The sequence below is a fragment of the Pelodiscus sinensis genome, unplaced genomic scaffold (assembly GCF_049634645.1).
Source record: "Pelodiscus sinensis isolate JC-2024 unplaced genomic scaffold, ASM4963464v1 ctg107, whole genome shotgun sequence".
Classification (NCBI taxonomy): domain Eukaryota; kingdom Metazoa; phylum Chordata; order Testudines; family Trionychidae; genus Pelodiscus; species Pelodiscus sinensis.
In genome coordinates, this window is record NW_027465981.1 from 290,101 (window position 1) to 317,217 (window position 27,117).

Sequence of the window (27,117 nt, forward strand, 5' to 3'; positions counted from 1 at the left end):
CGGTGTGTACCTTGGCATGCGGAGTGCCTCCGACTGTCCACAGCCAACCTGCTGCAGCAACCTGGGAACGGTGTGCACCTCGGCATGCGGAGCGCCTCCGACTGTCCACAGCCAACCTGCTGCAGCAACCTGGGAACGGTGTGCACCTCAGCATGCGGAGCACCTCCGACTGTCCACAGCCAACCTGCTACAGCAGTGTGCTCCGACTGTCCACAGCCAACCTGCTGCAGCAACCTGGGAATGGTGTGCACCTCGGCATGCGGAGCACCTCCGACTGTCCACAGCCAACCTGCTACAGCAGTGCGTTCCGACTGTCCACAGCCAACCTGCTACAGCAGTGCGTTCCGACTGTCCACAGCCAACCTGCTGCAGCAACCTGGGAACGGTGTGCACCTCGGCATGCGGAGCGCCTCCGACTGTCCACAGCCAACCTGCTACAGCAGTGCGTTCCGACTGTCCACAGCCAACCTGCTGCAGCAACCTGGGAACGGTGTGCACCTCGGCATGCGGAGCGCCTCCGACTGTCCACAGCCAACCTGCTACAGTAGTGCGTTCCGACTGTCCACAGCCAACCTGCTGCAGCAACCTGGGAACGGTGTGCACCTCGGCATGCGGAGTGCCTCCGACTGTCCACAGCCAACCTGCTGCAGCCGACAGAAACACTCCAGAACATGTCTCTATGGCCAGGCTGTCCCCGAGACGCCATTGGCCATCCTCCAAATGAGGCCGGCAGCCGTACCCACTTCCCCCACTCCTGCTCCCAGATTCTGGACTTACATGTGTGCCAGAGGAGCACCCCACCCTCAACCATCATGCAGTCCCCCTGAAGAGAACCCTGCTCCTAGCCACCACTTCAGCAAGGGCTGCTGACCCTCCCCTGGATGGAGAAGGTGTCTGCTGACTGCACAGTGCCTGACCCTGTAGTGAATCCATCTCAGAATTACCTGTGTGCTTCAGGAGCGCCATTCAGACAGGGGGGACCTGTGCATGCTGTGATTTGGGGGGGGGGTGGACTGCGGAATTGAGACTTCAGCAGTGTTACTGAGCATGCTCAGTACAAGCCAAGCACCAAATGGGAGGGAGCAGAAAACTACTCCATCTGCCCTCCCCCACACACCTCTCTATCCAGGGGCTACCAAGGCACTGGAAAACTACTTTCTTGGCAGACAGCGTGGCAGGTAGCTGACAGGAGCACTGTATCTAATTCCCATATAAAAGAAAGAAAATGAAATCAATATGGGACCCACACAGCTCTAACACTAACATGTCCTGACATCGTGCGGCAAGTCGCTGAAGGGAACCGAGCAGCCTGCACATGTCAGTGTATATTCTCACTGTGTTACTAACTCTGTGGAGACACCGACCCCCTCAGGACTCTTGTGTTCTGGACGGGGAGTGGGGGCTAGTGGGTTACAGCAGGGGGAAGATACACTTCAGCTCTATTTGAACATCAGAATGGCCAGACTGGGTCAGACCAATGGTCCTTCTAGCCCAGGGTCCTGTCTGCCAACGGCGGCCATTGCCAGGCGCTTCAGAAGGAAGAAACGGAAGCGGCAGCCATCATGATCCCTCCCCTGTCGCCCATTCCCAGCTTCTGACAAACAGAAGCCAGACACCATCCCTGCCCATTCTGGCTAGTAGCCACTGATGGACCTGCTGTCCTTGAACTGATTTTGTTCTTATTGGAACCTCGTTATGTTGTGGGTCTTTCCACCACCCCCGGCAAAGAGTTTCACAAGACGACTGTAAAGAAATAAAAGATGACGGACGAAATAATTTGGTTTGTTTGAAGTCTGCTGCCTACACATTGAATTGGGTCAGCTTCTTGTGTTACGTTAGTGAAGGAATAAGTAACATTCCCTTATTCTACTTTTCCACGCCATTCATGATTTTCTAGAGCTCTAACACGTCCCCCCAGCCTTTAGTCATTTCTTTTCCAAGCTGAAAAAGCCTCAGTCTGGTGTTCTGTCCTTCTCTGGAAGCTGTTCCTCACCCCTAATCATTTCTGTTGCCCTTTCTGTACCTTTTCCAATTACAATACATCTTTTTTCAGATGGGGTGGCCAGATCTGCACACAGGATTCAGGATGTGGCACCCCATGACTTTATGTAGAGGCAACATGGCATTTGGTCGTCTTAGCTATTCCTTTCCTAATGACTCCCAATATTTAGATTTTTAGTTTTTAGACTACACTGCACAGAGCAGATATTTTCAGGAAACTTCACACAATCCAGGGAACTACAGACCAGTCAGCCTTTCCTCAGTCCCCAGAAAAATCATGGAGGGGATCCTTAAAGAATCCATGTTGAAGCACTTGGAAGAGGGGAATGTGATCAGGAATAGTCAGCATGGATTCACAAAGGGCAAGTCGTGCCTGACCAATCTGATTAGCTTCTGTGATGAGGTAACTGGCTCTGTGGATGTGATAGACCTTGACTTTAGCAAGGCTTTCGATACGGTCTCCCACAATATTCTTGCCAGCAAGTTAAGTACGGATTAGATCAAAGAACTGTAAGATGCATAGAAAGCTGGCTAGATTGTCAGGCCCAATGGGTAGTGATCAACGGCTTGATGTCAGGTTGGCGGACGGTTTCTAGCAGAGTGCCCTAAGCATCTGTTCTAGGGCCAATTTTGCTCAACATCTTTATTAATGAGCTGGACGAGGGGATGGATTGCACCCTCAGCAAGTTTGTGGGTGACACTAAGCTAGGGGCAGAGGTAGATACGCTGGAGGGCAGGGATAGGGTCCAGAGTGACCTGGACAGATTAGAGGATTGGGCCAAAGAAATCTGATGAGGTTCAACAAGGACAAGTGCAGAGTCCTGCCCATGGGACAGAAGAATCCCAAGCATTGGTACAGGCTGGGGACCGACTGGCTAAGTAGCAGTTCGCAGATAAGGATCTGAGGATTACAGTGGATGAGAAGCTGGATAGGAGTCAACAGTGTGTCCTTGTAGCCAAGAAGACTTAGGGTATGTCTACACTACTCCCCTAGTTCGAACTGGGGGGTAATGTAGTCATACGGAGTTGCAAATGAAGCCTGGGATTTGAATTTCCCGGGCTTCATTTGCATAAAGCCGGCCGGCGCCATTTTTAAATGCCGGCTAGTTCGGACCCCGTGCTGCGTGTAGCCACGCAGCACGGACTAGCTAGTTCAGATTAGGAAGCCTAATCCAAACTAGCTAGTCCGTGCCACGTGTAGCCGTGCGGCACGGGGTCCGAACTAGCCGGTATTTAAAAATGGCGCCGGCCGGCTTTATGCAAATGAAGCCCGGGAAATTCAAATCCCAGGGTTCATTTGCAACTCCGTATGACTACATAACCCCCCCTAGTTTGAACTAGGGGAGTAGTGTAGACATACCCTAATGGCATATTAGGGTGTATTAGGAGGAGCATTGCCAGCAGATCCAGAGAAGTGATTATTCCCTTTATTCGGCTCTGGAGTATTGCATCCAGTTCTGGGCCCCCACTATAGAAACGATGTGGACGCATTGGAGAGGGTCCAGCAGAGGACAACCAAAATGATTAGGGGGCTGGAGCACACGACCTACGAGGAGAGGCTGAGGGATTTGGGCTTATTTAGTCTACAGAAGAGAAGAGCGAGAGGGGATTTGATAGCAACCTTCAATTTCCTGAAGGGGGGTTTCAAAGGGGATGGAGAGAGGCTGTTCTCTGTGGTGACAGATGCAGAACAAGGAGCAATGGTCTCAAGTTGTGGTGGGAGAGGTCTAGGTTGGATATTAGGAAAAACTATTTCCCTAGGCGGGTGGGTAAGCCCTGGAATGGGTTACTTAGGGAGGGGGTGGAATCTCCATCCCTAGAGGTTTTTAAGTCTTGACTTGACAAAGCCCTGGCTGGGTTGATTGAGTTGGGGCTGGTCCTGCTTTGGGCAGGGGGCTGGACTCGATGACTCCTGAGGGCTCTTCCAGCTCTGGGATTCTATGATTCTAAGAACTTTCCACAATGAATCCAAGATCTTTCTTGAGTGGCAACAGCTATTCTTGACCCCATTATTTCTGTATCTATAGCTGGGATTATATTTTTCCATGTGCATCACTTTGCACTTATCAGCACTGAATTCCATCTGCCTTAGTGTTGCCCAGTCACTGGCTGTGTCTAGACTGGCAAGTTTTTCCGCAAAATCATCTGCTTTTGCGGAAAAACTTGCCAGCTGTCTACACTGGCCGCTTGAATTTCTGGAAAAGCACTGAGGATCTCCTGTAAGATTGTCAGTGCTTTTGCGGAAATTCTATTCTGCTCCCGTTCGGGCAAAAGTCTTTTTCCAAAAGACTTTTGCGCAAAAGGGCCAGTGTAGACAGCACAGGACTGTTTTCCGCAAAAAAGCCCTGATGGCGAAAATAGCGATCAGGGCTTTTTTGCGAAAAACCACGTCTAGATTGGCACAGATGCTTTTTTGCAAAAAGTGGTTTTGCAGAAAAGCATCCTGCCAATCTAGACGTGCTTTTCCAAAAATGCTTTTAACGGAAAAGTTTTCCGTTAAAAGCATTTTCGGAAAATCATGCCAGTGTAGACGTAGCCACTGGGTTTTGAGAAATCCCTTTAACTCTTTGCAGTCAGCTTTGGAGAAGTCTTGGTTTACCCATTTTCCAAGAACATTTCTAAGAAGTGTAAGTTTGATCCAAATGCAGAACCCTACAGCACCACACTTGTTCCTTTTCTTCTGCCCCCTATCTTTTATGTGGAGTACCGGCAGTGTTTTCAGGGTGACTGGAATGTCTGGCCTTTTGCATTCTGAGTCACCCACCTCCCTCTTTATAACAAACTCCCAGGCTTAAATGCAAAGCTGCAAGCTCTCAAACTGATGGGACCCTGACCTCTGTTTCCCTGGAGAGATCATATGAGGACTTCCTGTTGTGTCCCCTCCCTCTGGGGCACCTGGCACTGGCCACTGTCGGCCGACAGGGTGCTGGGCTGGACGAGCCTTTGGTCTGGCCCAGCGTGGCCGTTCTCAAACTCTGTGCATTTAAGAGCTGCCTCTGGAGTCAGGACATGGGCTTTAAGCAGACCTCAAGAATGAAATCCAGGAGTTCAAACTTGGGGGGGAACTACTGCGCCCCTCGCTTCCCCAAAATGGCACCCTTGGTGTGCTTCCCTAACCCGTATTCACTCCCGGGAAAGCCAGGTTGCACCGAATGGGGATGAAAAAGCCCTCCATTGTTTTCCAGATGAGTAATTCCCCTTGCTCGGTGTTCCTCGGGGACCGGCGCCAGGCCCTGACACAGACTAGCACGGCAGCAGCCGGTCACTGGCATCAGGAAACGCTGCACTAGATATTTGTGGCTTCCAGTTATTACCATAGTGTAAATCCTAAAGCAGCACAGTAATCCGTGAGGAAGGTGACCTCTGCATTCCAACCTGCGATGACCTTGGGGGTGGACGTGACGGATTGGGAGCACAGCTCACCACAAGTAAAGCCTGACTCCCGAAAGGCTGTCTGCGCCGTGTCTGGCGCCTGCCTGGCTCACTGCCCGCGCTAGACATGCAGCTCAGGCAGGCCCACTCCCGCAGGGCAGTGCTCTGGACAGGGAACTGCTAGCAGTGCTAGATGGCACAGAGAGGTCACTTGGGGTCACCGTGGCTTCTGCTTCTTCCCAACAAGGCGTTCTGTGCCGGGGCAGGTGGGGGCAGTGGTATGTGGAGAGCCCACGTGATCCCCCCGAGTGAGTTCCCACGCGGTGGCCCCTGGCTGGTGACAGTGGCAAGGCGTTCTGTGCCGGGGTGGGCGGGGGCAGTGGTATGTGGAGAGCCCACGTGAGCCTCGAGAGAGTTCCCACGCGGTGGCCCCTGGCTGGTGACAGTGGCAAGGCGTTCTGTGCCAGGGTGGGCGGGGGCATGGGTATGTGGAGAGCCCACGTGATCCCCCCGGAGAGAGTTCCCACGCGGTGGCCCCTGGCTGGTGACAGTGGCAAGGCGTTCTGTGCCGGGGTGGGCGGGGGCAGTGGTATGTGGAGAGCCCACGTGATCCCCCCGGAGAGAGTTCCCACGCGGTGGCCCCTGGCTGGTGACAGTGGCAAGGCGTTCTGTGCCGGGGTGGGCGGGGGGCAGTGGTATGTGGAGAGCCCACGTGAGCCTCGAGAGAGTTCCCACGCGGTGGCCCCTGGCTGGTGACAGTGGCAAGGCGTTCTGTGCCGGGGCAGGCGGGGGCAGTGGTATGTGGAGAGCCCACGTGATCCCCCCGAGTGAGTTCCCACGCGGTGGCCCCTGGCTGGTGACAGTGGCAAGGCATTCTGTGCCGGGGTGGGCGGGGGCATGGGTATGTGGAGAGCCCACGTGAGCCACGAGAGAGTTCCCACGCAGTGGCCCCTGGCTGGTGACAGTGGCAAGGCGTTCTGTGCCGGGGTGGGCGGGGGCAGTGGTATGTGGAGAGCCCACGTGAGCCTCGAGAGAGTTCCCACGCGGTGGCCCCTGGCTGGTGACAGTGGCAAGGCGTTCTGTGCCGGGGCAGGCGGGGGCAGTGGTATGTGGAGAGCCCACGTGATCCCCCCGAGTGAGTTCCCACGCGGTGGCCCCTGGCTGGTGACAGTGGCAAGGTGTTCTGTGCCGGGGTGGGCGGGGGCAGTGTTATGTGGAGAGCCCACGTGATCCCCCCAAGAGAGTTCCCATGCGGTGGCCTGGCTGGTGACAGTGGCAAGGTGTTCTGTGCCGGGATGGGCGGGGGCAGTGGTATGTGGAGAGCCCACGTGACCCCCCCAAGAGAGTTCCCACGCGGTGGCCTGGCTGGTGACAGTGGCAAGGCGTTCTGTACCGGGGTGGGCGGGGGCAGTGGTATGTGGAGAGTCCACGTGACCCCCCCAAGAGAGTTCCCACGCGGTGGCCCCTGGCTGGTGGCAGTGGCAAGGCGTTCTGTGCCGGGGTGGGCGGGGGCATGGGTATGTGGAGAGCCCACGTGATCCCCCCGAGAGAGTTCCCACGCGGTGGCCCCTGGCTGGTGACAGTGGCAAGGCGTTCTGTGCCGGGGTGGGCGGGGGCAGTGGTATGTGGAGAGCCCACGTGACCCCCCAAGAGAGTTCCCACGCGGTGGCCTGGCTGGTGACAGTGGCAAGGCGTTCTGTGCCGGGGTGGGCGGGGGCATGGGTATGTGGAGAGCCCACGTGACCCCCCCGAGAGAGTTCCCACGCGGTGGCCCCTGGCTGGTGACAGTGGCAAGGCGTTCTGTGCCGGGGTGGGCGGGGGCATGGGTATGTGGAGAGCCCACGTGACCCCCCCGAGAGAGTTCCCACGCGATGGCCTGGCTGGTGACAGTGGCAAGGCGTTCTGTGCCGGGGTGGGCGGGGGCAGTGGTATGTGGAGAGCCCACGTGACCCCCCCGAGAGAGTTCCCACGCGGTGGCCCCTGGCTGGTGACAGTGGCAAGGCGTTCTGTGCCGGGGTGGGCGGGGGCAGTGGTATGTGGAGAGCCCACGTGAGCCACGAGAGAGTTCCCACGCGGTGGCCCCTGGCTGGTGACAGTGGCAAGGCGTTCTGTGCCGGGGCGGGCGGGGGCAGTGGTATGTGGAGAGCCCACGTGACCCCCCCGAGAGAGTTCCCACGCGGTGGCCCCTGGCTGGTGACAGTGGCAAGGCGTTCTGTGCCAGGGTGGGCGGGGGCAGTGGTATGTGGAGAGCCCACGTGAGCCACGAGAGAGTTCCCACGCGGTGGCCCCTGGCTGGTGACAGTGGCAAGGCGTTCTGTGCCAGGGTGGGCGGGGGCAGTGGTATGTGGAGAGCCCACGTGACCCCCCCAAGAGAGTTCCCACGCGGTGGCCTGGCTGGTGACAGTGGCAAGGCGTTCTGTGCCGGGGCGGGTGGGGGCAGTGGTATGTGGAGAGCCCACGTGACCCCCCCGAGAGAGTTCCCACGCGGTGGCCCCTGGCTGGTGACAGTGGCAAGGCGAGGCCAGTTCTTGCCGCCTGGCTTCTTGTGTCTGGCTAGGCCCGTGGCTCCAGCCTATTTACCGCTGCAGGCCGCATACAGCGTTACCTGCGTGGCCCTGAGGCATCACATGGGCTACCGCTGAGTGCTCCCTGTACTCAGGCCTGCCGGGTAGGCAGCCATGCCCAGCTTCACTGGTCACACAGCCCCACCTGAGCGGCCCCTCCCGCATCTCCAGCTCACCGTGCCGAGGCGGATGGGAGGTGGCCGTGTCCCGCTCTGCTCCTGGCGCAAGGACCCGCAGCAGAAACGCACCTAACCTCAAACCCACGGCTCACCAAGGCTACGACTACAACGTCCCTCTTCCGCAACAGCCTATGCAAATGAAGCGCAGATTAGCATATTGCCGCGCTTCATTTGCATAAGTAATTAGGAGCCGTTTTTGCGCAAGAGCCGTTCAAGCACAACAATGGCTCGTAATTAATTATGCAAATGAAGCATGGCAATATACTAATCCGTGCTTCATTTGCATAGGCCTTTGCAGAAGAGGGAAGCTGTGTGGCTGTAGCCCAAGCGTGAGGAACACCCCGCCCAGCACGTGGCAGGCCCAGAGCCAGGGCGAGACGGACGCACACACGGGTTTCCAGAGGTGCCTCGTGGCTACGCCTACGGAGTCTTGCCACACTCCACGTGTGCCTGGCCAGGGGGGCTGGAATCGCGTGACCACCCCCCCCGGGTGCTCCTGCGCCCCCCTCGTTTCTTCCCCCCGGGTGCTCTAGGAGCAGCACTGCGCCCCCCCCAACTCTCCTCCCCCCCGGGTGCTCTGGGAGCTGCACTGCGCACCCCCGACTCTCTTCCCCCCCCGGGTGCTCTGGGAGCTGCACTGCGTGCCCCCCGACTCTCCTCCCTCCTAGGGTGCTCTGGGAGCTGCACTGCGCACCCCCCCGACTCTCCTCCCCCCCCCCGGGTGCTCTGGGAGCAGCACTGCGCGCCCCCCTGACTCTCCTCCCCCCCGGGTGCTCTGGGAGCTGCACTGCGCGCCCCCCTGACTCTCCTCCCCCCCGGGTGCTCTGGGAGCTGCACTGCGCACCCCCGACTCTCCTCCCCCCCGGGTGCTCTGGGAGCTGCACTGCGCACCCCCGACTCTCCTCCCCCCCGGGTGCTCTGGGAGCAGCATTGCGCGCGCCCCCCTGACTCTCCTCCCCCCCGGGTGCTCTGGGAGCTGCACTGCGCACCCCCGACTCTCCTCCCCCCCCGGGTGCTCTGGGAGCTGCACTGCGCGCCCCCCTGACTCTCCTCCCCCCCGGGTGCTCTGGGAGCTGCACTGCGCCCCCCCCGACTCTCCTCCCCCCCCGGGTGCTCTGGGAGCTGCACTGCGCGCCCCCCTGACTCTCCTCCCCCCCGGGTGCTCTGGGAGCTGCACTGCGCACCCCCGACTCTCCTCCCCCCCGGGTGCTCTGGGAGCAGCACTGCGCGCGCCCCCCTGACTCTCCTCCCTCCTGGGTGCTCTGGGAGCTGCACTGCGCACCCCCGACTCTCCTCCCTCCCCCGGGTGCTCTGGGAGCTGCACTGCGCGCCCCCCTGACTCTCCTCCCCCCCGGGTGCTCTGGGAGCTGCACTGCGCCCCCCTGACTCTCCTCCCCCCCAGGCGCTCTGGGAGCTGCACTGCGCCCCCCCGACTCTCCTCCCCCCCCAGGTGCTCTGGGAGCTGCACTGTGCCCCCCCTTGACTTTCCTCCCCCCCCCCCGGGTGCTCAGGGAGCTGTATTGCGCCTCCCACTCCCGGGTGCTCCTGAAGCCGCACTGCCTCCCTCCCGGTGCTCCAGGACAGCTGGGGAGTGCTTGGCTCGCTGCCCCGCCTCCCTTCCCCTCCCCAGTGCTCCAGGGTGGCGAGGGCATGTTCCCCTCCACATGGGGGGGCGGGGCTGTAGGTGGGACAGGGGCTTGCACCAACCACCCGTGAGATCTCCCTGAGCAGAGGCCAAGGCTGAGACACCTGGGGCAGCGAGAAAGGGGGCAGAGGCCTGGGGTGCGGACAGGGGCTGACCAAGGAACTTTGGTCTTTCCAACATTCCCTCCTCAGAGACGTGGGGGCAGGTTTATTTCACTCGGCATCTCTAATGGCTCCTGCCAGGGGCCACGTCTCCAGGGCCCTGCAAATCCGCGGATTTGGGGATGCAGATACACGCGGCTTCTGTTGGGCGGCTGCGGATAGAAACGTTGCATCCATACAGGGCTCCGCACGTCTCCCCTCCGCACCCCACGGGAGGAGAGGGCAGGCCTGGGGCCTGTCTCCGCAGCTGGGTGCTTCCTGGCGCCAGGCAGGACCACGCCGGGGACTGCAGCACCCAAAGGGGGACTGAGCTGGTGCTGGGCCCCACGGGCCAGACTCGTTCCGTGTGAGGCAGCCTCTCCCCGCTGCCCCTTCCTGCCTGCACCAGGCTCCCCGGGGGGGGGGGGGCGGGCGGAGCCTGCGAGGCTGGAGAAGCTCCGCAGAGGGCAGCAGGCAGGAGGCCGGGGATGAGGTCCCAACACTCCAGGCTGGGCACCTCCCGGGCCCTTGGGAACCAGGGAATGGACGGCAGAGCCCGGCAACCTTCTCCCCCAGCCAGGCCCTTGGGGCTCCCGGCACCAGCCTCGTGTGTCCGCCCCGGCTCCCAGCGCTTCTCTCTTCCCCCTCCCCAGGGAGGCCACTAGGGCCTGGCACTGAGCTGGCTCCCTGTCTGCAGCTTTCTGAGCCAGCCCCCACCCTGCCCATCCCACTCAAAACCAGCTCCACGGTGCCACTAACCTCGGTGGGGCTCAGAAACTGGGACCCTAGGACACCTCGCTAGCAGCTTCAGGGTCCCTTTGGCCCCCATCCCCTGGACTCTCCTCCTGGGTCCCTCTGCCCCTCCCCCCGGCTCTCTCCCGACTCCCCTCCCCCCGGTCCCCCTTCCCCGGCTCCCCTGTCCCCGACTCCCCTGTGCCCCGCTCCCCCCCAACTCCCCGCACCCGGTCCCCCGCTCCCCCCGACTCCCCGCACCCCGGTCCCCCCCGACTCCCCGCACCCCCGCTCCCCCTGACTCCCCGCACCCGGTCCCCCGCTCCCCCCGACTCCCCTCCCCCCGGCTCCCCTGTGCCCCGCTCCCCCCCAACTCCCCGTACCCGGTCCCCCGCTCCCCCCGACTCCCCGCACCCCGGTCCCCCGCTCCCCCCGACTCCCCTCCCCCCGGCTCCCCGGTCCCCCGCTCCCCCCAACTCCCCGCACCCCGGTCCCCCACTCCCCCCGACTCCCCGCACCCCGGTCCCCCGCTCCCCCCGACTCCCCTCCCCCCGGCTCCCCGGTCCCCCCGACTCCCCTCCCCCCGGCTCCCCGGTCCCCCGCTCCTCCCGACTCCCCGCACCCCGGTCCCCCGCTCCCCCCGACTCCCCTCCCCCCGGCTCCCCGGTCCCCCGCTCCCCCCAACTCCCCGCACCCCGGTCCCCCGCTCCCCCCGACTCCCCTCCCCCCGGCTCCCCGGTCCCCCCGACTCCCCGCACCCCGGTCCCCCGCTCCCCCCGACTCCCCGGTCCCCCGCTCCCCCCGACTCCCCGCACCCCGGTCCCCCGCTCCCCCCGACTCCCCTCCCCCCGACTCCCCTGTGCCCCGCTCCCCCCCAACTCCCCGCACCCCGGTCCCCCGCTCCCCCTGACTCCCCGCACCCCGACTCCCCTGTGCCCCGCTCCCCCCCAACTCCCCTCACCCCGGCTCCCCTGTGCCCCGCTCCCCCCAACTCCCCCGCTCCCCCCGACTCCCCGCACCCCGGTCCCCCCGCTCCCCCCGACTCCCCTCCCCCCGGCTCCCCTGTGCCCCGCTCCCCCCCAACTCCCCGCACCCCGGTCCCCCGCTCCCCCTGACTCCCCGCACCCCGACTCCCCTGTGCCCCGCTCCCCCCCAACTCCCCTCACCCCGGCTCCCCTGTGCCCCGCTCCCCCCAACTCCCCCGCTCCCCCCGACTCCCCGCACCCCGGTCCCCCGCTCCCCCCGACTCCCCTCCCCCCGGCTCCCCTGTGCCCCGCTCCCCCCAACTCCCCGCACCCCGGTCCCCCGCTCCCCCCGACTCCCCGGTCCCCCGCTTCCCCCGACTCCCCGCACCCCGGTCCCCCGCTCCCCCCGACTCCCCTCCCCCCGGCTCCCCTGTGCCCCGCTCCCCCCAACTCCCCGCACCCGGTCCCCCGCTCCCCCCGACTCCCCACGCACCTGTGCCCCGCTCCCCCCAACTCCCCGCACCCCGGTCCCCCGCTCCCCCCGACTCCCCGCACCCCGGTCCCCCGCTCCCCCCGACTCCCCTGTCCCCGACTCCCCTGTGACCCGCTCCCCCCCATCTCCCCGCACCCCGGTCCCCCGCTCCCCCCGACTCCCCTGTCCCCGACTCCCCTGTGCCCCGCTCCCCCCGACTCCCCCGCTCCCCCTGACTCCCCGCGCCCCTGTCCCCCGCTCTCCCCGCCCGTCCCCCCAACCCCGACTCCCCGCGTCCCTGTTCCTGGCTCCCCCCCCCGACTCCCCGCGCCCTTGTCCCCCGCTCCCCCCGGCTCCCCTGTCCCCCGCTCCCCCCCGCTCTCCCCGCCCCTGTCCCCCGCTCCCCCCCGCTCTCCCCGCCCCTGTCCCTCGCTCCCCCCCGCTCTCCCCGGCTCCCCTGTCCCCCGCTCCCCCCGGCTCCCGTCCCCCGCTCCCCCCCGCTCTCCCCGCCCCTGTCCCCCGCTCCCCCCGGCTCCCGTCCCCCGCTCCCCCCCGCTCTCCCCGCCCCTGTCCCCCGCTCCCCCCGGCTCCCCGCTCCGTCTGCCGGCCCCTCACCTGGCCCTTCGGCGGAGCGGGCGGCGGCGCAGGCTCGGGACCGGCAGGCCCTGCCGGGCTGCACTGGCGGCCGGGCCGGAGCAGGAGCCGGGACGCAGGCCGCCGAGCGATGGAGCAGGCGGGCCGCGGGCCGGGGGCCGGGCGCGTGCGGAGGAGGCAGGGGCGGGCCCGGCAGTCGGAGCCGGGTGGCCGCCCACGGGGAGGGGAGCTGGGGAGGCCGCGGGGTCTCGGCCCGGGGCTGGCAAAGCCCCAGGCACTAAAGGCCGGGGGCCGAAGCGGAGCCAGCAGAGCCCGGGCGGGCAGCAGCGCTCCCTCGGGGCGGGGATTCGCCTCCTCTCGGGGTCTCCCGGCGGGCAGCGGGAGCGGGGCCACTGGCCCTGGATTCCCAGGGGCTGCAGCAGCTGGGGTCTGTGCCGCGGGCTGGCCTGGAGAAGAGCCCGGCCCAGCTGGGGCTTGTGTGTGGTGAGCGCGCCTCCCCCCGGCCCTTGGCCCTCCAGGCTGGGGCAGTGTCTGCTCGCAGCCAGGGCCAGGCAGCCTGGCGCTGGGGGAGTTTGACCCAGAGGTGGCCTGTCCTGGGCCCGGCTGCTCTGGGTGTGGCTGCAGCCCCAATAAAGACCCCTTGGCACGGGAAAAGGGTCAGAAAAGGCACCAAACATGCTGAGGGGTTTGGGGCGGGCCCCTGCCAAGAGATTTAAAGTCGGGGGCTTTTCAGCCTAGAAAAGAGGAGACTAAGCGGAGCCGTGAGCAGGGGCCTGGGCCTGGTGCACTTCACCCCGTCCCTGGGGCCACCAGCTTGGAGCCCCTCCTCCGGCTCCTGCAGCTGAGGCTCTGGCTGCCCCTCTCCCCTCCTCATCCGTGGCCCCACAAAGCCGTGAGACGCCTCGTCAGCCTCCAGGCCCTGGGAAAGCCGCCATCGCGGAGACCAGGGGGAGGATGCTGGACAAGGGGTGCTCAGTGCTGCTCCCTAGGGTCCCGGGTCCGGGCCCATTCCTCTGGGCAGCGGGCGCCGTGTCCCCGTCCCCTTCCCTCGTTTACACTGAGGCCCCGCCCCCGCCCCGCTTTTCATCCTTTGTCCCCCGGCATCTGTGGAGTCGGGCCCAGTGGCGCCGCCGTAGGCTGGGGAAGGGCTTGCGCCCCCGATTCCATAGTGCCTGCGGGTAGGGGCCGCCGGGCTGGGAGCTGTGTCCCGCTGGCAGGGCGAAGGGGCCTTGCACAACGGCGGCTGGGAGGTGATCAGCCCATGAACGTGGAGAGAAGGGGCTTGTGCCAAAGCGGCGAGGGGAGCCAGGGCAGGGGCCGGGATCCAGAGCTTTGAGCCAGGCCATGGAGCAGTGTGGGGCAGGACAGCCTTTGGTTTCCGGGGGGGAGAGGAGACCATCTCCCTCATGCCCTGAGCCCCTCCCTCAGCCTGCCGGCAAGCACATTTGTGCGAGCCATTGGCTGGAGCCCCCCAGTCGCTGCCCTGGTGCAGCTTGAGTCAGGCAGCTCCAGCAGCCCCCTGCCCGGTGGTGGGGCTGTGACATCACCAGGGAGTGGCCATGCTGCTTGGCGGGCTGGCCCGTCTCCCCGAGAGCTGGAGCAGCAAGCGCCCCGCGTCCCCATCCCCAGCTGAGCGCTCTCTGGCTGTGTGGAGGCGGCATCTACGTGGAAATCCAGTCACGGGGCTGAGGGGGCAGCCAGCGTGGTCACCCGGCCACCGCCGGCCACTGCTGGAACAGCCGTTTGCACACGACTCCCTGGCCAGCTCGGCCGCGTTAGACGTGTCGGCCTGTCGCTGCTTCCGAGTCCCGGCGTCTCTGTCGCTGGACTCTCTGGGGAGGGGAGGAGGCTCTTCCCTGCCGGCGAGCCCCTTCTCAAGGGTGCCAGCGGGCTGCTCCTCGGGCCAGAGCCAGGGCTCTGCTCCGTGCTGACCAGAGGGGAGAGCGTCAGTCTCTCCTGCCCCGGGGCTGGCGGGCAGGAGGGGAGTGTGCCAGGCGCAGGCGGCCCATTTTCCGCGTGTGGCACGCTCCCAGTTTGCCCTACGTCCCGTGTTCACAGCCCCTGGCGCACACCAGGCGTCTGCATCCACAGCCGAGCCATGGGCGGGATCCAGCCGCTCGTGTGATCATTCCACGCTCGGCAGGCAAGTCCAGCCGGCCGGATACGGATCCCTCGGGTGGCTAATGGCCCGTGTGCTCTGCCGGACTCTCTGCCGCTTGCCTAGCAAGGCCCTGCAGGGTCTTTGGGCAGGGCAGCCGTGGGCCAGCTAAGGACGCAGCTCCCCGCTGCACTTCCAGTGTTATGCAAATGGCTGGATTTGTATTCAGGACTGTTTAGCTGAGTCCTTGGCGTGTTCTCCCGTGTCCTTGGACGCCCCGCTGCTGCTGGGGTGAGGTGCTCCGCAGAACAAGCTCTACATGGGCAGGGCAAGGCCCCCAGGGCCCTGCCCCCCACCACTTGGCCCCTGAGCTCCGTGCCCGGGGCCCAGTGCCTGCCGGTGCCCTCCTGCATCCCGTGCACTTCACCAGAGTCCCAGGGAGCCTGCAGCGCTGGGATCAGGTTAGAAATGCTCCATCCCCCACCCCTGCCAGCCTGGGGCTAGCGGGGGCGAAAGGTGGGCCCCTTTCTCTCCGAGAGGCCCAGCTCATGCTCCGTCCAGCATCCCTTCCTGTCCGCCAGGGCGCTGTCGTGGCTGCTCTGTTTCCTCGTGTGGGCAGGGGTGGGTGAGGAGTCAGCTCTGCGGTGCTCTCAGGGCAGCATGAAAACGGAGTCGGGCCACGGATTGCCTCGTGGGCGTCGCTGACTGGCATCCCTGGGAGAGCCGGGGCTCGTTTCCAAGACACCCCGGGGGTAGGTCGGCTGGGAGTGCAGGGTTCTGCCAATTCCTGGCAGAGAGAACTGTTCACGGCAGCGTGGGCAGCTGGGACTGCGCTGGCCGTGGGGAAAGGAGTTCTGGGGAGCTAGTGCTCTGCAGGCAAAAGGCTCAGTAGCTCGCTGGCCAGGTCCCAAGCCAGCCGGGGCCAGAATCTCTCAGACCTCGCAGACTGGGGCCTGTGACAGCTCTGGGGGTACCTTGTTCCCCACTGCTTCTTGTGGGAGAGAGCTGGGAGTAAAACCTGGGCCATGGAACTGCTGAGCCCTCCAGATCCACCACGAGAGGCTGCCTCGTGCTGTGATGCTGAGTCAGCCAACAGATGTCACCTCTGGCAGGCGCCGGGTGTCACAGCCAGGCACGCCCCAGCACAGGGACAGTCCCGGACCATCAACAGGCAGCCCCAGCACATTCCCCCAGCTCAGAAGCCGGGGCAGAGTGTGCTCCTGGCCTAGTTCTCCCCTCTCTCAAAGACAAGTGACATGCACCAGCCTCTCCAGGCTGGGCACGTTGCCCACGTACGTCAGACCATCTGGCTAGTAAGGACAGGGCATTAAAACAAGGCTCCAGTCCCCTGCCTCACAGCAGGGCCAAGCAGCATCTAGACCATCCCTGAGAGATGTCTGTCCAACATCCACAACCTTCCTAAGCAATTTATTCCGGTGTTTAGCCACCCTGACAGGCAGGACGGTTTTCCTGATGTCCAACCTAACCCTCCCTGGCTGCAGTTTAAGCCCATTGCTTCTCACCTTGTCCTCAGAGGCCAAGGAGAGCAATTCTCCCTCCTCCTTGGAGCACCCTTTCAGATACTTGAAAACCGCGATCCTGTCCCCTCTCAGATTTCTCCTTTCCAAACTACACAAGCCCAATTCCTTCAGCCTTCCCTCAGAGCTCGTGTTTTCTAGACTTTCAGTCCTTTTTGTTGCTCTTCTCTGGACCTTCTCCAATTTCTCCACATCTTTCCTGAAACATATTGCCCAGAACCAGACACAATACTCCCAATGGGCCTAACCAGCGCAGAGCGGAGCGGAAGAATGACGTCTCGTGTCTTGCTCACAGCACTCCTGTTAATGCCGCCCAGAACCATGTTTGCCTTTTTTGCTCCAACATCACACTATTGGCTCATGTTTAACTTGTCCACTATGACCCCTAGATCCCTTTCTGCAGGACTCCTTCCTAGACAGTCGCTTCCCATTCTGTGCGTGTGAAATGGATTGTTCCTTCCTAAGTGGAGCACTTTGCATTTGTGAAGTACTTTGCATATTGAACTTCATCCTGTTTACCTCAGACCATTTCTCCAGTTTGTCCAGATCATTTTGAATTATGACCCTTTCCTCCAAAGCACTTGCAACCCCTCCCAGCTTGGGATCATCTGCAAATGTAATAAGCATGCTCTCTATGCCATCATCTAAATCATTGATGAAGAGATTGAACAGAACCTGTCCCTAAACAGACCCCTGCAGATCCCCACTTGTTCTGCCCTTCCAGCAGAATTGTGAACCATTAATAACGACTCTCTGAGAACGGTTATCCAGCCAGTTATGCACCCACCTTACATAGCCCCATCTAGGTGGCATTTCCCTAGTTTTTTGATAAGAAGGTCATGCGAGACCATATCAAATGCCTTACCAAAGTCTAGGTATACCACATCCACCGCTTCTCCCTTATCCTAGCAAAGAACGCTATCCTATTGGTCTGATGTGATTTGTTCTTTACAAATCCATGCTGGCTGTTCCCTATCACCTTCTTATCTTCCAGGTGTTTGCAGATGGATTCCTTAATTACTTGCTCCATTATCTTCTTCTTCGAGGAGTGTCCCTGTGAGTGCACCTCCTTAGGTGTTTGGGCGCTGCAGTGCGCCCGGCCGGAAGATTTCAATAGCAGTGCCAGTGGTAGGTAGTTTGCATATGTGCAGCACCCTCCACGTGCCAGGCAGCTAATGAGCATGCACGGCCTACGGTCCCTTCAGCTCCTCCGCGGCTGCCGGTGGCATCACTCGGAACCCGGACGGCTCCCTGCATGCAGCTCCTCAGCCCATAGAGTTTAGTCAGCTTCAGCCTTAAAATTGCCTTCCTTTCACTCAACAAACAAAATTCTTTTGCAATCAGCTGTGGAGCTGCAGCTAAGCGGAGGCTCCCTGCCTCCCGCTTTCCCCATGCGGGCTCACCCACACGGGCTCTCCCGTCCACGCTTAGTGATTTTATTTCATTCACTCTGTCTCAGGACACTTTTTTCCTTAGAAACCTCCTTGGAACCGCCCCCCTCAGAGCGGTCTGAGCTCAAGCGCCATCTATCTGCCGCTTGTCTATTCCGCTGAGCTCCGCTGCCTGGGGAGCTCCATGGCAGGATTCAGCGGCTCCTTGCAGAATCCCGACAGCCGGAGCACACAAAGCGAGAGCCAAGCCTGGAACCTGTCTCACTCTGACGACACGGAGACCCGCCCTGGACCCTGGACCCTGGTCCCCCACATCCGCCCTTCAGCCCCGCAGTGGCGATGACAGAGACGGCGGCTTCAGGTGCCTGACCTGCGAGCTCTGCAGCCTTTAAGCACATGCAGACACTCGCAGGGAATCCCCTCCCCCCAAGACAGGGCGATCCCACAAACCCAAGCCAGTTCCGTCCCCTGTGGGGGCTCCAGAAAACAGCTTGCCAGGGCTGCAATCACCCATTGCCCCCCAAGAGTCCCAGGACCTGGCTTCAATGCTGAAACAGGCACAAAAACTCAAGATAGCCATGGCGCCGCCTGTGCAGATCCCGTGCTCTGCTTTCCCAAAGCTTCACTCTCGACACTGTCGGCGTGCGCACCTTCTCCAGTACCCGGCAAGTCAAGAGGCTCACAGACACAGCACTGCCTGCTCCGTGCCTCAGACTTACCCTTGTGCATCTGCAGACCAGCTCAAAGTTACCTCGGTGCGCACAACTCCGCTTTTCGGTGCTGTCGCTCGACACTGTCGGCGTGCGCACCTTCTCCAGTACCCGGCAAGTCAAGAGGCTCACAGACACAGCACTGCCTGCTCCGTGCCTCAGACTTACCCTTGTGCATTTGCAGACCAGCTCAAAGTTACCTCGGTGCGCACAACTCCGCTTTTCGGTGCTGTCGCTCGACACTGTCGGCGTGCGCACCTTCTCCAGTACCCGGCAAGTCAAGAGGCTCACAGACACAGCACTGCCTGCTCCGTGCCTCAGACTTACCCTTGTGCATCTGCAGACCAGCTCAAAGTTACCTCGGTGCGCACAACTCCGCTTTTCGGTGCTGTCACTCGACACTGTCGGCGTGCGCACCTTCTCCAGTACCCGGCAAGTCAAGAGGCTCACAGACACAGTACTGCCTGCTCCGTGCCTCAGACTTACCCTTGTGCATCTGCAGAACAGCTCAAAGTTACCTCGGTGCGCACAACTCCGCTTTTCGGTGCTGTCGCTCGACACTGTCGGCGTGCGCACCTTCTCCAGTACCCGGCAAGTCAAGAGGCTCACAGACACAGTACTGCCTGCTCCGTGCCTCAGACTTACCCTTGTGCATCTGCAGACCAGCTCAAAGTTACCTCGGTGCGCACAACTCCGCTTTTCGGTGCTGTCGCTCGACACTGTCGGCGTGCGCACCTTCTCCAGTACCCGGCAAGTCAAGAGGCTCACAGACACAGTACTGCCTGCTCCGTGCCTCAGACTTACCCTTGTGCATCTGCAGAACAGCTCAAAGTTACCTCGGTGCGCACAACTCCGCTTTTCGGTGCCAGCCAGGTTCTCTCCAGCAGCTTCTGCACCTCCTGTATCTAGCGAGGAGGAAGCTGCCTCTCTCCCAAATGCGGTCTCACCCAGGCATGCCTCCATTAAGAGGAAGACACTTCAGCCACAACCCATGATACCTCATTGGCAGCCCACCCATTGGGTACCACCTGTGCCTGTGTCTTCCCCTTGACCCTACTGGGACCCCTGCACGTCTTCCGCATGGTTACCCTCTCCACCATCCGCCCCTCCATCAACAAAGATGACTAGTTAGCGACTCTCGACCTCCAGGACGCGTACTTCTACGTGTCTATCCACCCCGTGCACTGGTTTACACGGGTGGACACCACTTCTGTACATGGTACTCCTCTTCGGCCTCTCCACTGCACCGAGGGGATTCTCCAAGGTCCTGGCAGTAGTCGCAGCTCATCTGCACAGGCAGGGAGTGTCCATCTTCCCTTCACTGGACAACTGCCTTCTAAGGGCTGACTCCCTTCAAGACACAAAACTCAGTCAGTACCACCATGGACTCTTTCGATCCCTGGGCCTCCAGATAAACCTCTCAAAATGTCAACACCAGCCAACCCAGGTACTAGAGTTCGTAGGGGCCTGATTAGATTGCACCATGGCCCCTGCAGCTTTGCCCCATCACAGGTTCCTGGCCATACGGGAGCTCATCCAACTCCACTGCACAGCTCCCAGCTACCCGCCAGAGCATGTCTCCAGCTCTTAGACCACATGGCAGCAGCCACCACGGTCGTGCCTCATGCCAGACTACACAGCATTGGCTTGGCACAGTGAGACCAGGGAGACACGGCCTCCTCAAGCTGCTCTCGGTGCCACTCACCATCAGGAACTCGCTCCAACGGTGGCTAAATGCACAAAGCGTCCCCTTCCACACCCCAGCCCCCTCCACTACCATTACCACGGATGCGTCCTCACTAGGCTGGGGAGCTCCCCTCGGCCCCTCACCACACAAGCCCGATGGTCACCCGCAGAGTCCCCTCCAGCACCACGCGGTATTCTATGCCTGCCAGAACTTCTGAGACCACATCTCCAACTCCACGGTGCAGATCTTTACCGACAGCCAACCTGCAATGTTCTACAGCAGGGAGGGGCCAGATCTTACCTCTCTGCAAGGAAGCAGTCCGCCTCTGGACTTGGTCCATTGCACACAACATAACCCTAGTTGCCCCACAACTCGCAGGCAAAGATAACATAACAGCGGACTCTCTCAGCAGGAACTTCTCCTCCAACCACGAGTGGGAAATGGAGCCCACCATCCTACACCAAATCTTCCAATGATGAGTGTTCCCCAGATAGACCTATTTGCAACCCATGCCAACAAAAAGTGCCCGCAGTACTGCTCACATGCGGGCATTGGCTCTCACTCCCTGGGAGGCACACTCACGATCCACTGGGGCGTAGCACTCCTCTGTGCTTTTCCACCGATAGCTCTTCTCCATCGAGTGGTCAACAAGATCCGAATGGACAGGGCCAACGTTATCCTCAGAGCCCTGGACTGGCCGAGACAGACGTGGTACACTTACCAGCTCCAAATGTCATCCAAGCGGCCATGGCATCTCCCACATCTCCTCACCCAGCACTGCAGTCGCCTTCCTCAGCCATACATCCGCACTCTCCAGCTCCAGGCGTGGTCTCTCAGTGGCTCACTCCGCTGGAATCCCAATGCACAAATCAAGTCCAAGAAATTCTCCTCAACAGCCACAGAACATCCAGTCGGAAATCTTACCTGTACAAATGGTGACGCTTCTCTGCTTGGTCCCAAAGAAGAAACCTCAACGTGGCCTCAGCTCCACTACCTGCGGTCCTGCAATACATCTCGGAGCTTAATAACTTGGGCCTTTCCCTCAGCTCCCTCAAAGTCCATCTCTCCGCCATCACAGTAGACAATGCATCGGTGTTCACACACCCCATAACTGAAAGGTTCCTTAAAGAGCTGCAAAACACCTACCCACCCATCGAACCACCAGTCCCCAGCTGGGACCTCACTCTCATTCTTAGGGTCCTAACACAAAAGCCCTTCAAGCCGATGGCAACATACTCGTTGCTCCACCTCTCCATGAAGGTAGCCTTCCTTGTGGTTATAACATCCACCAGAAGGGTTGGAGAAATCGGGGCCCTCATGACAGACCCATCATTCACAGTCTTCCATAAAGACAAGGTGGTACTTCATCCTCACTCCAAGTTCATGCCGAAGGTCCCCTCTGTGTTCCATTGCAATGAACCCATCAACTTACCTGTCTTCTTTCCTGAGCCTCACACATGACGATGAGTCACAGGCAATGCTCCATACCCTCGACCTCTGCAGGGCCATCGTGTTCTGCATAGATAGAACCACCCATAACCGCAGAACCAACAGATTGTTCATTTCAACTGCTGAACCATCTCTGGGACTCCCCATTTCCTCTGAGACTCTCCAAATGGATAATGGAGTGCATAAGAGTGGCATACACAGCCTTCGGCAAAGAACTTCCTGCATGCTCAACCAGAGCCATGGCTGCATCAACTGCATATATCCAGGGCATTCCCCTCTCAGACATCTGTGAATCAGCTACCTGCCTGTGGGGGAGGGTGGACTGTCCATCTCTGGAGATATTTAAGAGCAGGTTGGAGCTGGTCTAGCTAGATGGTGCTTGGCTCTGCCATGTGAGCAGAGGACTGAACTTGATGGCCTCTCGAGTCCCTTCCAGTTCTAGTGATCTATGATTCTGTCTGTCCTTCAGGGAAAAAATGACCTATAGTTCATAGCTGGAGTTAGAAGCTGTTAAGCAGCTTTCACTTCAGTAGGGGCTCATTAGTTCTTATCTTGCCCATGAATTCTGAGCTAGCTGGGAAGCTAAAGGTGACTTTTCTTATGCAAGTATCGGAAGGGTAGCCGTGTGAATCTGAAGCCATGGGCGGCAGGTTTGTATAATTTTTGGTAGTGCCCTATTAGCCACACCCCCTTCCCCTCCCATTAGCCACGCCTCTGGAGGTAACATGCTTGGGGCAAGATGGACACATGATCAGAAGTAAAAGGTGTCATGTCACCCCTCTCGAAGGGCTTTTCCCAACATCCTCCTATTATCAACAAGGATTAGTTTGGCCCCCACCAAACCCCCCGCATGCAACTATCCTGCAGTTGCATTGACCCAATGTGTGTGACATTAGTTCTTGCGGCTTCTTGTACAAGAACCCACAGAGCAGCCACACTGCCTGCCTGCTCTTGCACAAGGAATTTACAGTCCGGCATGGTAAGCGAGGGCGTCTTGCACAAGAGCTTCGCTCTTTTCTAACAGGTGTAAGCTCTCTTGCACAAGAGGGCAGTGTGGATGCTTGGCAGGGATTTCTTGCGCAAGAAACCCCTCTGGCTAAAATGGACATTGGAGCTTTCTTGGGCAAGAGAGTGTCCACACTGCCATGGATGCGCTTGTGCAAAAGCACAGCTCGCACATGGCAGCGGGGACATGTTCTTGCACAAGACACAGCCGGTGGAGACATAGCCCAAGAGTTTCCTCCCGTGAGCAGAATGAATTTTGTGTTGTGCACCAGCACTGAGTTCATGTGGCTTGTTTGGATGTGCCACTGCGGCACCCAAGTTATTAATAAATATCTCCTAAACCTCTACCTTTTCCTCCTCCCCTTGCTCCATCATAGACTCATAGACTTTAAGGTCAGAAGGGACCATTATGATCATCTAGTCTGACCCCCTGCACAGTGCAGGCCACAGAATCTCACCTAGAATAATCCTCTCACCTATGTCTCAGATACTGAAGCCTTCGAATACTTTGAAGGCCCCAAGATGCAGAGAATCCTCCAGCTGTGATCTGTGCCCCATGCTACAGAGGAAGGCGAAAAACCTCCAGGGCCTCTGCCAATCTACCCTGGAGGAAAATTCCTTCCCGACCCCAAATATGGCGATCAGCTAAACCCTGAGCGTGTGGGCAAGACTCACCAGCCAGACTCCCAGAAAGTTCTCTATAGTAACTCCTATCATCCCTCCATTGACCTATTTCCCACCAATAATGAATGGTAAAGTAGTTACCAAGATCCTGTTATCTCATCAAACCATCCCCTTCAGAAACCCATCGGCTGTGTCTACACTGGCATGAATTTCCGGAACTGCTTAAAACAGAATACTATTCTGTTTTCAGTTTTTCCGGAAAAGGAGTGTCTACATTGGCAGGCTGCTTTTCCGGAAAAGCCCTTTTTCCGGAAAAGCGTCTGTGGCCAATGTAGACACGCTTTTCTGGAAAAGAGCCCCGATCGCCATTTTCGCGATCGGGGCTTTTTTCCGGAAAAGTCTACTGGGCTGTCTACACTGGCCCTTTTCCGGAACAGTGTTCTGGAATAAGGACTTATGCCCGAGCGGGAGCAGAATAGTTTTTCCAGAATAGCGGCTGATTTTGTACAGTAGAGCATCGTTGCTTTTCCGGAAATTCAAGGGCCAGTGTAGACAGCTCGCAGCTTATTCCGGAAAAGCGGCTGATTTAATCTTGAAACCAGCTAGATCTTTTGCCCCCACTACTTCCCTTGGAAGGCCGTTCCAGAACCTCACTCCTCTAATGGTTAGAAACCTTCGTCTAATCTCAAGTCTAAACTTCCTACTAGCCAGCTTATATCCATTTGTTCTTGTGTCCACATTGGTATTAAGCTTAAATAATTCCTCTCCCTCCCTGGTATTTATCCCTCTAATATATTTAAAGAGTGCAATCATGTCCCCCCTCAGCCTTCTTTTGGTTAAGGTAAACAAGCCAAGCTCCTTGAGTCTCCTTTCATAAGACAGGTTTTCCATTCCTCGGATCATCCTAGTGGCCCTTCTTTGTACCTGTTCCAGTTTGAATTCATCCTTCTTAAACATGGGAGACCAGAACTGCACACAGTATTCCAAATGGGGTCTCACCAATGCCTTGTTTAATGCCACTACCACCTCCTTATCCCTTCTGGAAATACCTCGCCTAATACATCCCAAGACCGTATTAGCCTTTTTCACGGCCATGTCACAATGGCGTCTCATAGTCATCCTATAATCAACCAGGACTCCAAGGTCCTTCTCCTCCTCCGTTACTTCCAACTGATGTGTCCCCAGCTTATAACTAAAATTCTTGTTTTTAATCCCTAAATGCATAACCTTACACTTCTCACTATTCAATTTCATCCTATTGCTATCACTCCAATTTACAAGATCATCAGCTCCCCTGGTGCCTGCTGCTCCCCCCCCCCCCCCCCGCAACTCCTCACCCTCCTCTGCTGTCCTGACCTTCCCTTCTCACTGCCCTCAGCCCTCCTGCGACCTGCCCCCCTCCATCAGCCCTTCTCTGCCCCCTGTGCCCACTCCTCCAGTAGCCCCACTCTGATCATGTGAGCTACCACTCTTCATCCCCTCCCCAACACCTCCCTCTGCACACCTGCCCTGCCTCTCTCCTCTGGTGCTGGTCCCTCCCCTGCAGGTGTCTGCCCTTCTGCTTCTCCCCCGGAATCCCCTGGTACCTGCACCCTCCTGGTGCCTCCCCCTTCCCTCACTGCCCTTGTCCCCTTTGTCCTATTTTTCCCTGATGCCCACCCCCTCACCACCCTCTGCCCCCATTCCCCTCATGCCCCTAAGCCCTCACACATGACTTGCTCCATACCCGCCTTCCTCATGCCCACTCCCTCTTTCAAACGTTCTCCCAGCACCCCCCTCTAGCCCCTAATGCCTTTACCCTCTCCTCTCCCAGCATCACCCTGCCCCCCTCCCGCTGACACCTCCCCTCCTGCCCTTTTCCTCATTGTCTGCACTTGGCGCCCCGGCATTTGTCTCTTCTTCATGCTGTCTCTTGGTGCCTTCCTCTTTCTTCTCCTGACTTGTCCCCCTCCCCTCAGCACAAGCCCCTTCCTCTCCCGCCTCTTCCCCCTATTTTTCCCCCTCCCCTACCTTCCACCTTCCAGTTTGCAGGGCAGCGGGGCTGGAGTCTGCGATCAGACCCTGCTGTCCGTTGAGGGGGTATAGGCCGCTCCGGCGCCCGCTGCCCGTTCCTTCTGGGGCCGCGGAGTCTGGGCGTCTGCCCCACGGGGTTGCCTGCCGGGTCCTGGCTGCCGCAGGAGGGTGGGCACCTCCCTGAGCTCACCCCACGGGCCGGGTGGACCCTCCCCCTTGCCTGCCATGCCACCAGCACATGGTGTGAGCATGCGCCACAGAGTGTGGGGGCGGGGCTGGCCTGCCGCGCCCGCTCGCTGCAGTGGCAGACAAGGGGGAGGCTCCCATGGCATCGTGGGGGGGACAGCAGGACCCCAGGTGGGGGGGCCCGAGAGGGGGGCTCACCTTCCGATGGCACTTGGCTGGTGCATCATGTGGAGTGGGGGCAGGGCAACAGCTGCTTTGATTCCCATCACCTCCCCCCAATTGCGTGGGCTGGACTCCCGGCTTCTCCGCAGAGCTGGGGCACCAGGTCTGGGTCCGGGTGGACTCCCCCCCCTTGTCTGCCACGCGTGGTGTGCGCATGCGCCGCAAGGGCACGGGGGCGGGGCCAGCTTGCCATGGCGCGAGTCCAGTGGCAGAGCCCCCCCGGCACATCGGGGCTGCGGGCACCCCCTTACAAGTCCTCTTCTCCTCCGGGGACGCTCTGGGGCCGGGGAGAGACCCAGCTCCAAACACTGGTGGAGCAGGGCCTGGCTCTGGATATTGCTGGAGCCTGGGCACCGCGAGAACTCGCCGCCCATGTCTGAATCTGCATAAACGAGGAGTCCTGTGGCACCTTTAGACTAACCGATGTATCGGGGCATCCGCTTTCGTGGGCACATGGTGCTCCAATAACCCTGCTAGTCTGTAAGGGTTTGTCTACACTAGCCCCAGTTCGAACTCCGTTAAACCTCCTTGCAGGGGAATAACAGGCAGTTGGAATTAGGCTTTAATTCGAGCCACCGGCTCCCTGCCGTGTGCAGCCGCAGGCACTGAGTCCGGACCAGCGGCATTTCAAAATGGCGGCCGGCCGGGAACATGCAAGTGAAGCCTGGGATATTTAAATCCTTTGCAAGTTCGAATGCCTCCATTAGCCTCCCTAGTTCGAAGGAGGGGCTAGTGTAGACACACCCCAAGGCGCCACAGGACTTGTTGTTTTCTCATGCAGCGATTCCAGGCCGGGATGGGGGTTCCCGCTGCCTGCTCTGTGGGGGAGACTAGTATCCCCGCTCCCCCAGGCTACATCCCCGTCCCCTTAGTGGGTTCTGAAGCGCACTTGCAAATATTGTCAAATATTGTCCAACTGGCCAAGCTGTCAAAAGCGGCTGGTGGAGTACTGGGGTAATGGGGCTGGGCCGGGGGGTTGCGGGCTGGGCTGGGCTGGGTAGGGGGCCGGGGGCCGGCAGGAGGCCGGGGGGATGTGGCCAGGGGCCGGGCCAGGGCTGGCAGGGACCAGAGGGCTGGAGGCCAGCAGGGTGCCAGGGGGATACGGGCCGGGGGCCGGCAGGGAGCCGGGGGGCCGGGGGCCGGCAGGGAGCCGGGGGGGCATGGGCTAGGGTTCAGGCCTGGGAACCCCAGCAAGCTATGACTCAGTTCACTGCACCCAGAGGCCTTTGTCACTGAGCATCTGGCCTGTCGCTCCCCGGGGCCGTCTCTCCTCAGAGTCATTATGTGGCCTGCATGGCGGCCATCCTGGACCAGATGGATGAAGCCCATTACAGCTCCTACATCCAGGCCTTCCCGTCCCGGCCAGACCTGCTGGTGAGTCGTCCCGTCGGCCTGCGCTCACCATGGCACCCCACCGCCAGTCCCCCTCCCCCTCCCCCCACCCCCAGTCCCCCTCCCCTCACAGCCAGTCCCTCTCCCCATCCCACCGCCAGTCCCCCTCCCCCTCCCCCCACCGCCAGTCCCCCTTCC

The 27,117-nt window shown here is 60.4% G+C and overlaps 2 protein-coding genes across 3 annotated transcripts in view; one reads left to right on the forward strand and one right to left on the reverse strand.

Moving 5' to 3' along the window:
- The window catches only part of LOC142825635 (uncharacterized), a 71,876-nt gene extending 59,067 nt beyond the window's left edge, over nucleotides 1-12,809 (reverse strand). Inside the window, exon 1 of the mRNA XM_075917671.1 lies at nucleotides 12,686-12,809. The gene's annotated coding sequence lies outside the window, so the exon portion shown is untranslated. The remainder of the gene's footprint in view (nucleotides 1-12,685) is intronic.
- Nucleotides 1-27,117, forward strand: part of LOC102455798 (dedicator of cytokinesis protein 2-like) — a 336,752-nt gene that overhangs the window by 283,495 nt on the left and 26,140 nt on the right. For both annotated transcript variants that reach the window (XM_075917669.1, XM_075917670.1), the window contains one exon: nucleotides 26,863-26,961. In XM_075917669.1, coding sequence (XP_075773784.1) covers nucleotides 26,863-26,961 — 99 coding nt within the window. The remainder of the gene's footprint in view (nucleotides 1-26,862; nucleotides 26,962-27,117) is intronic.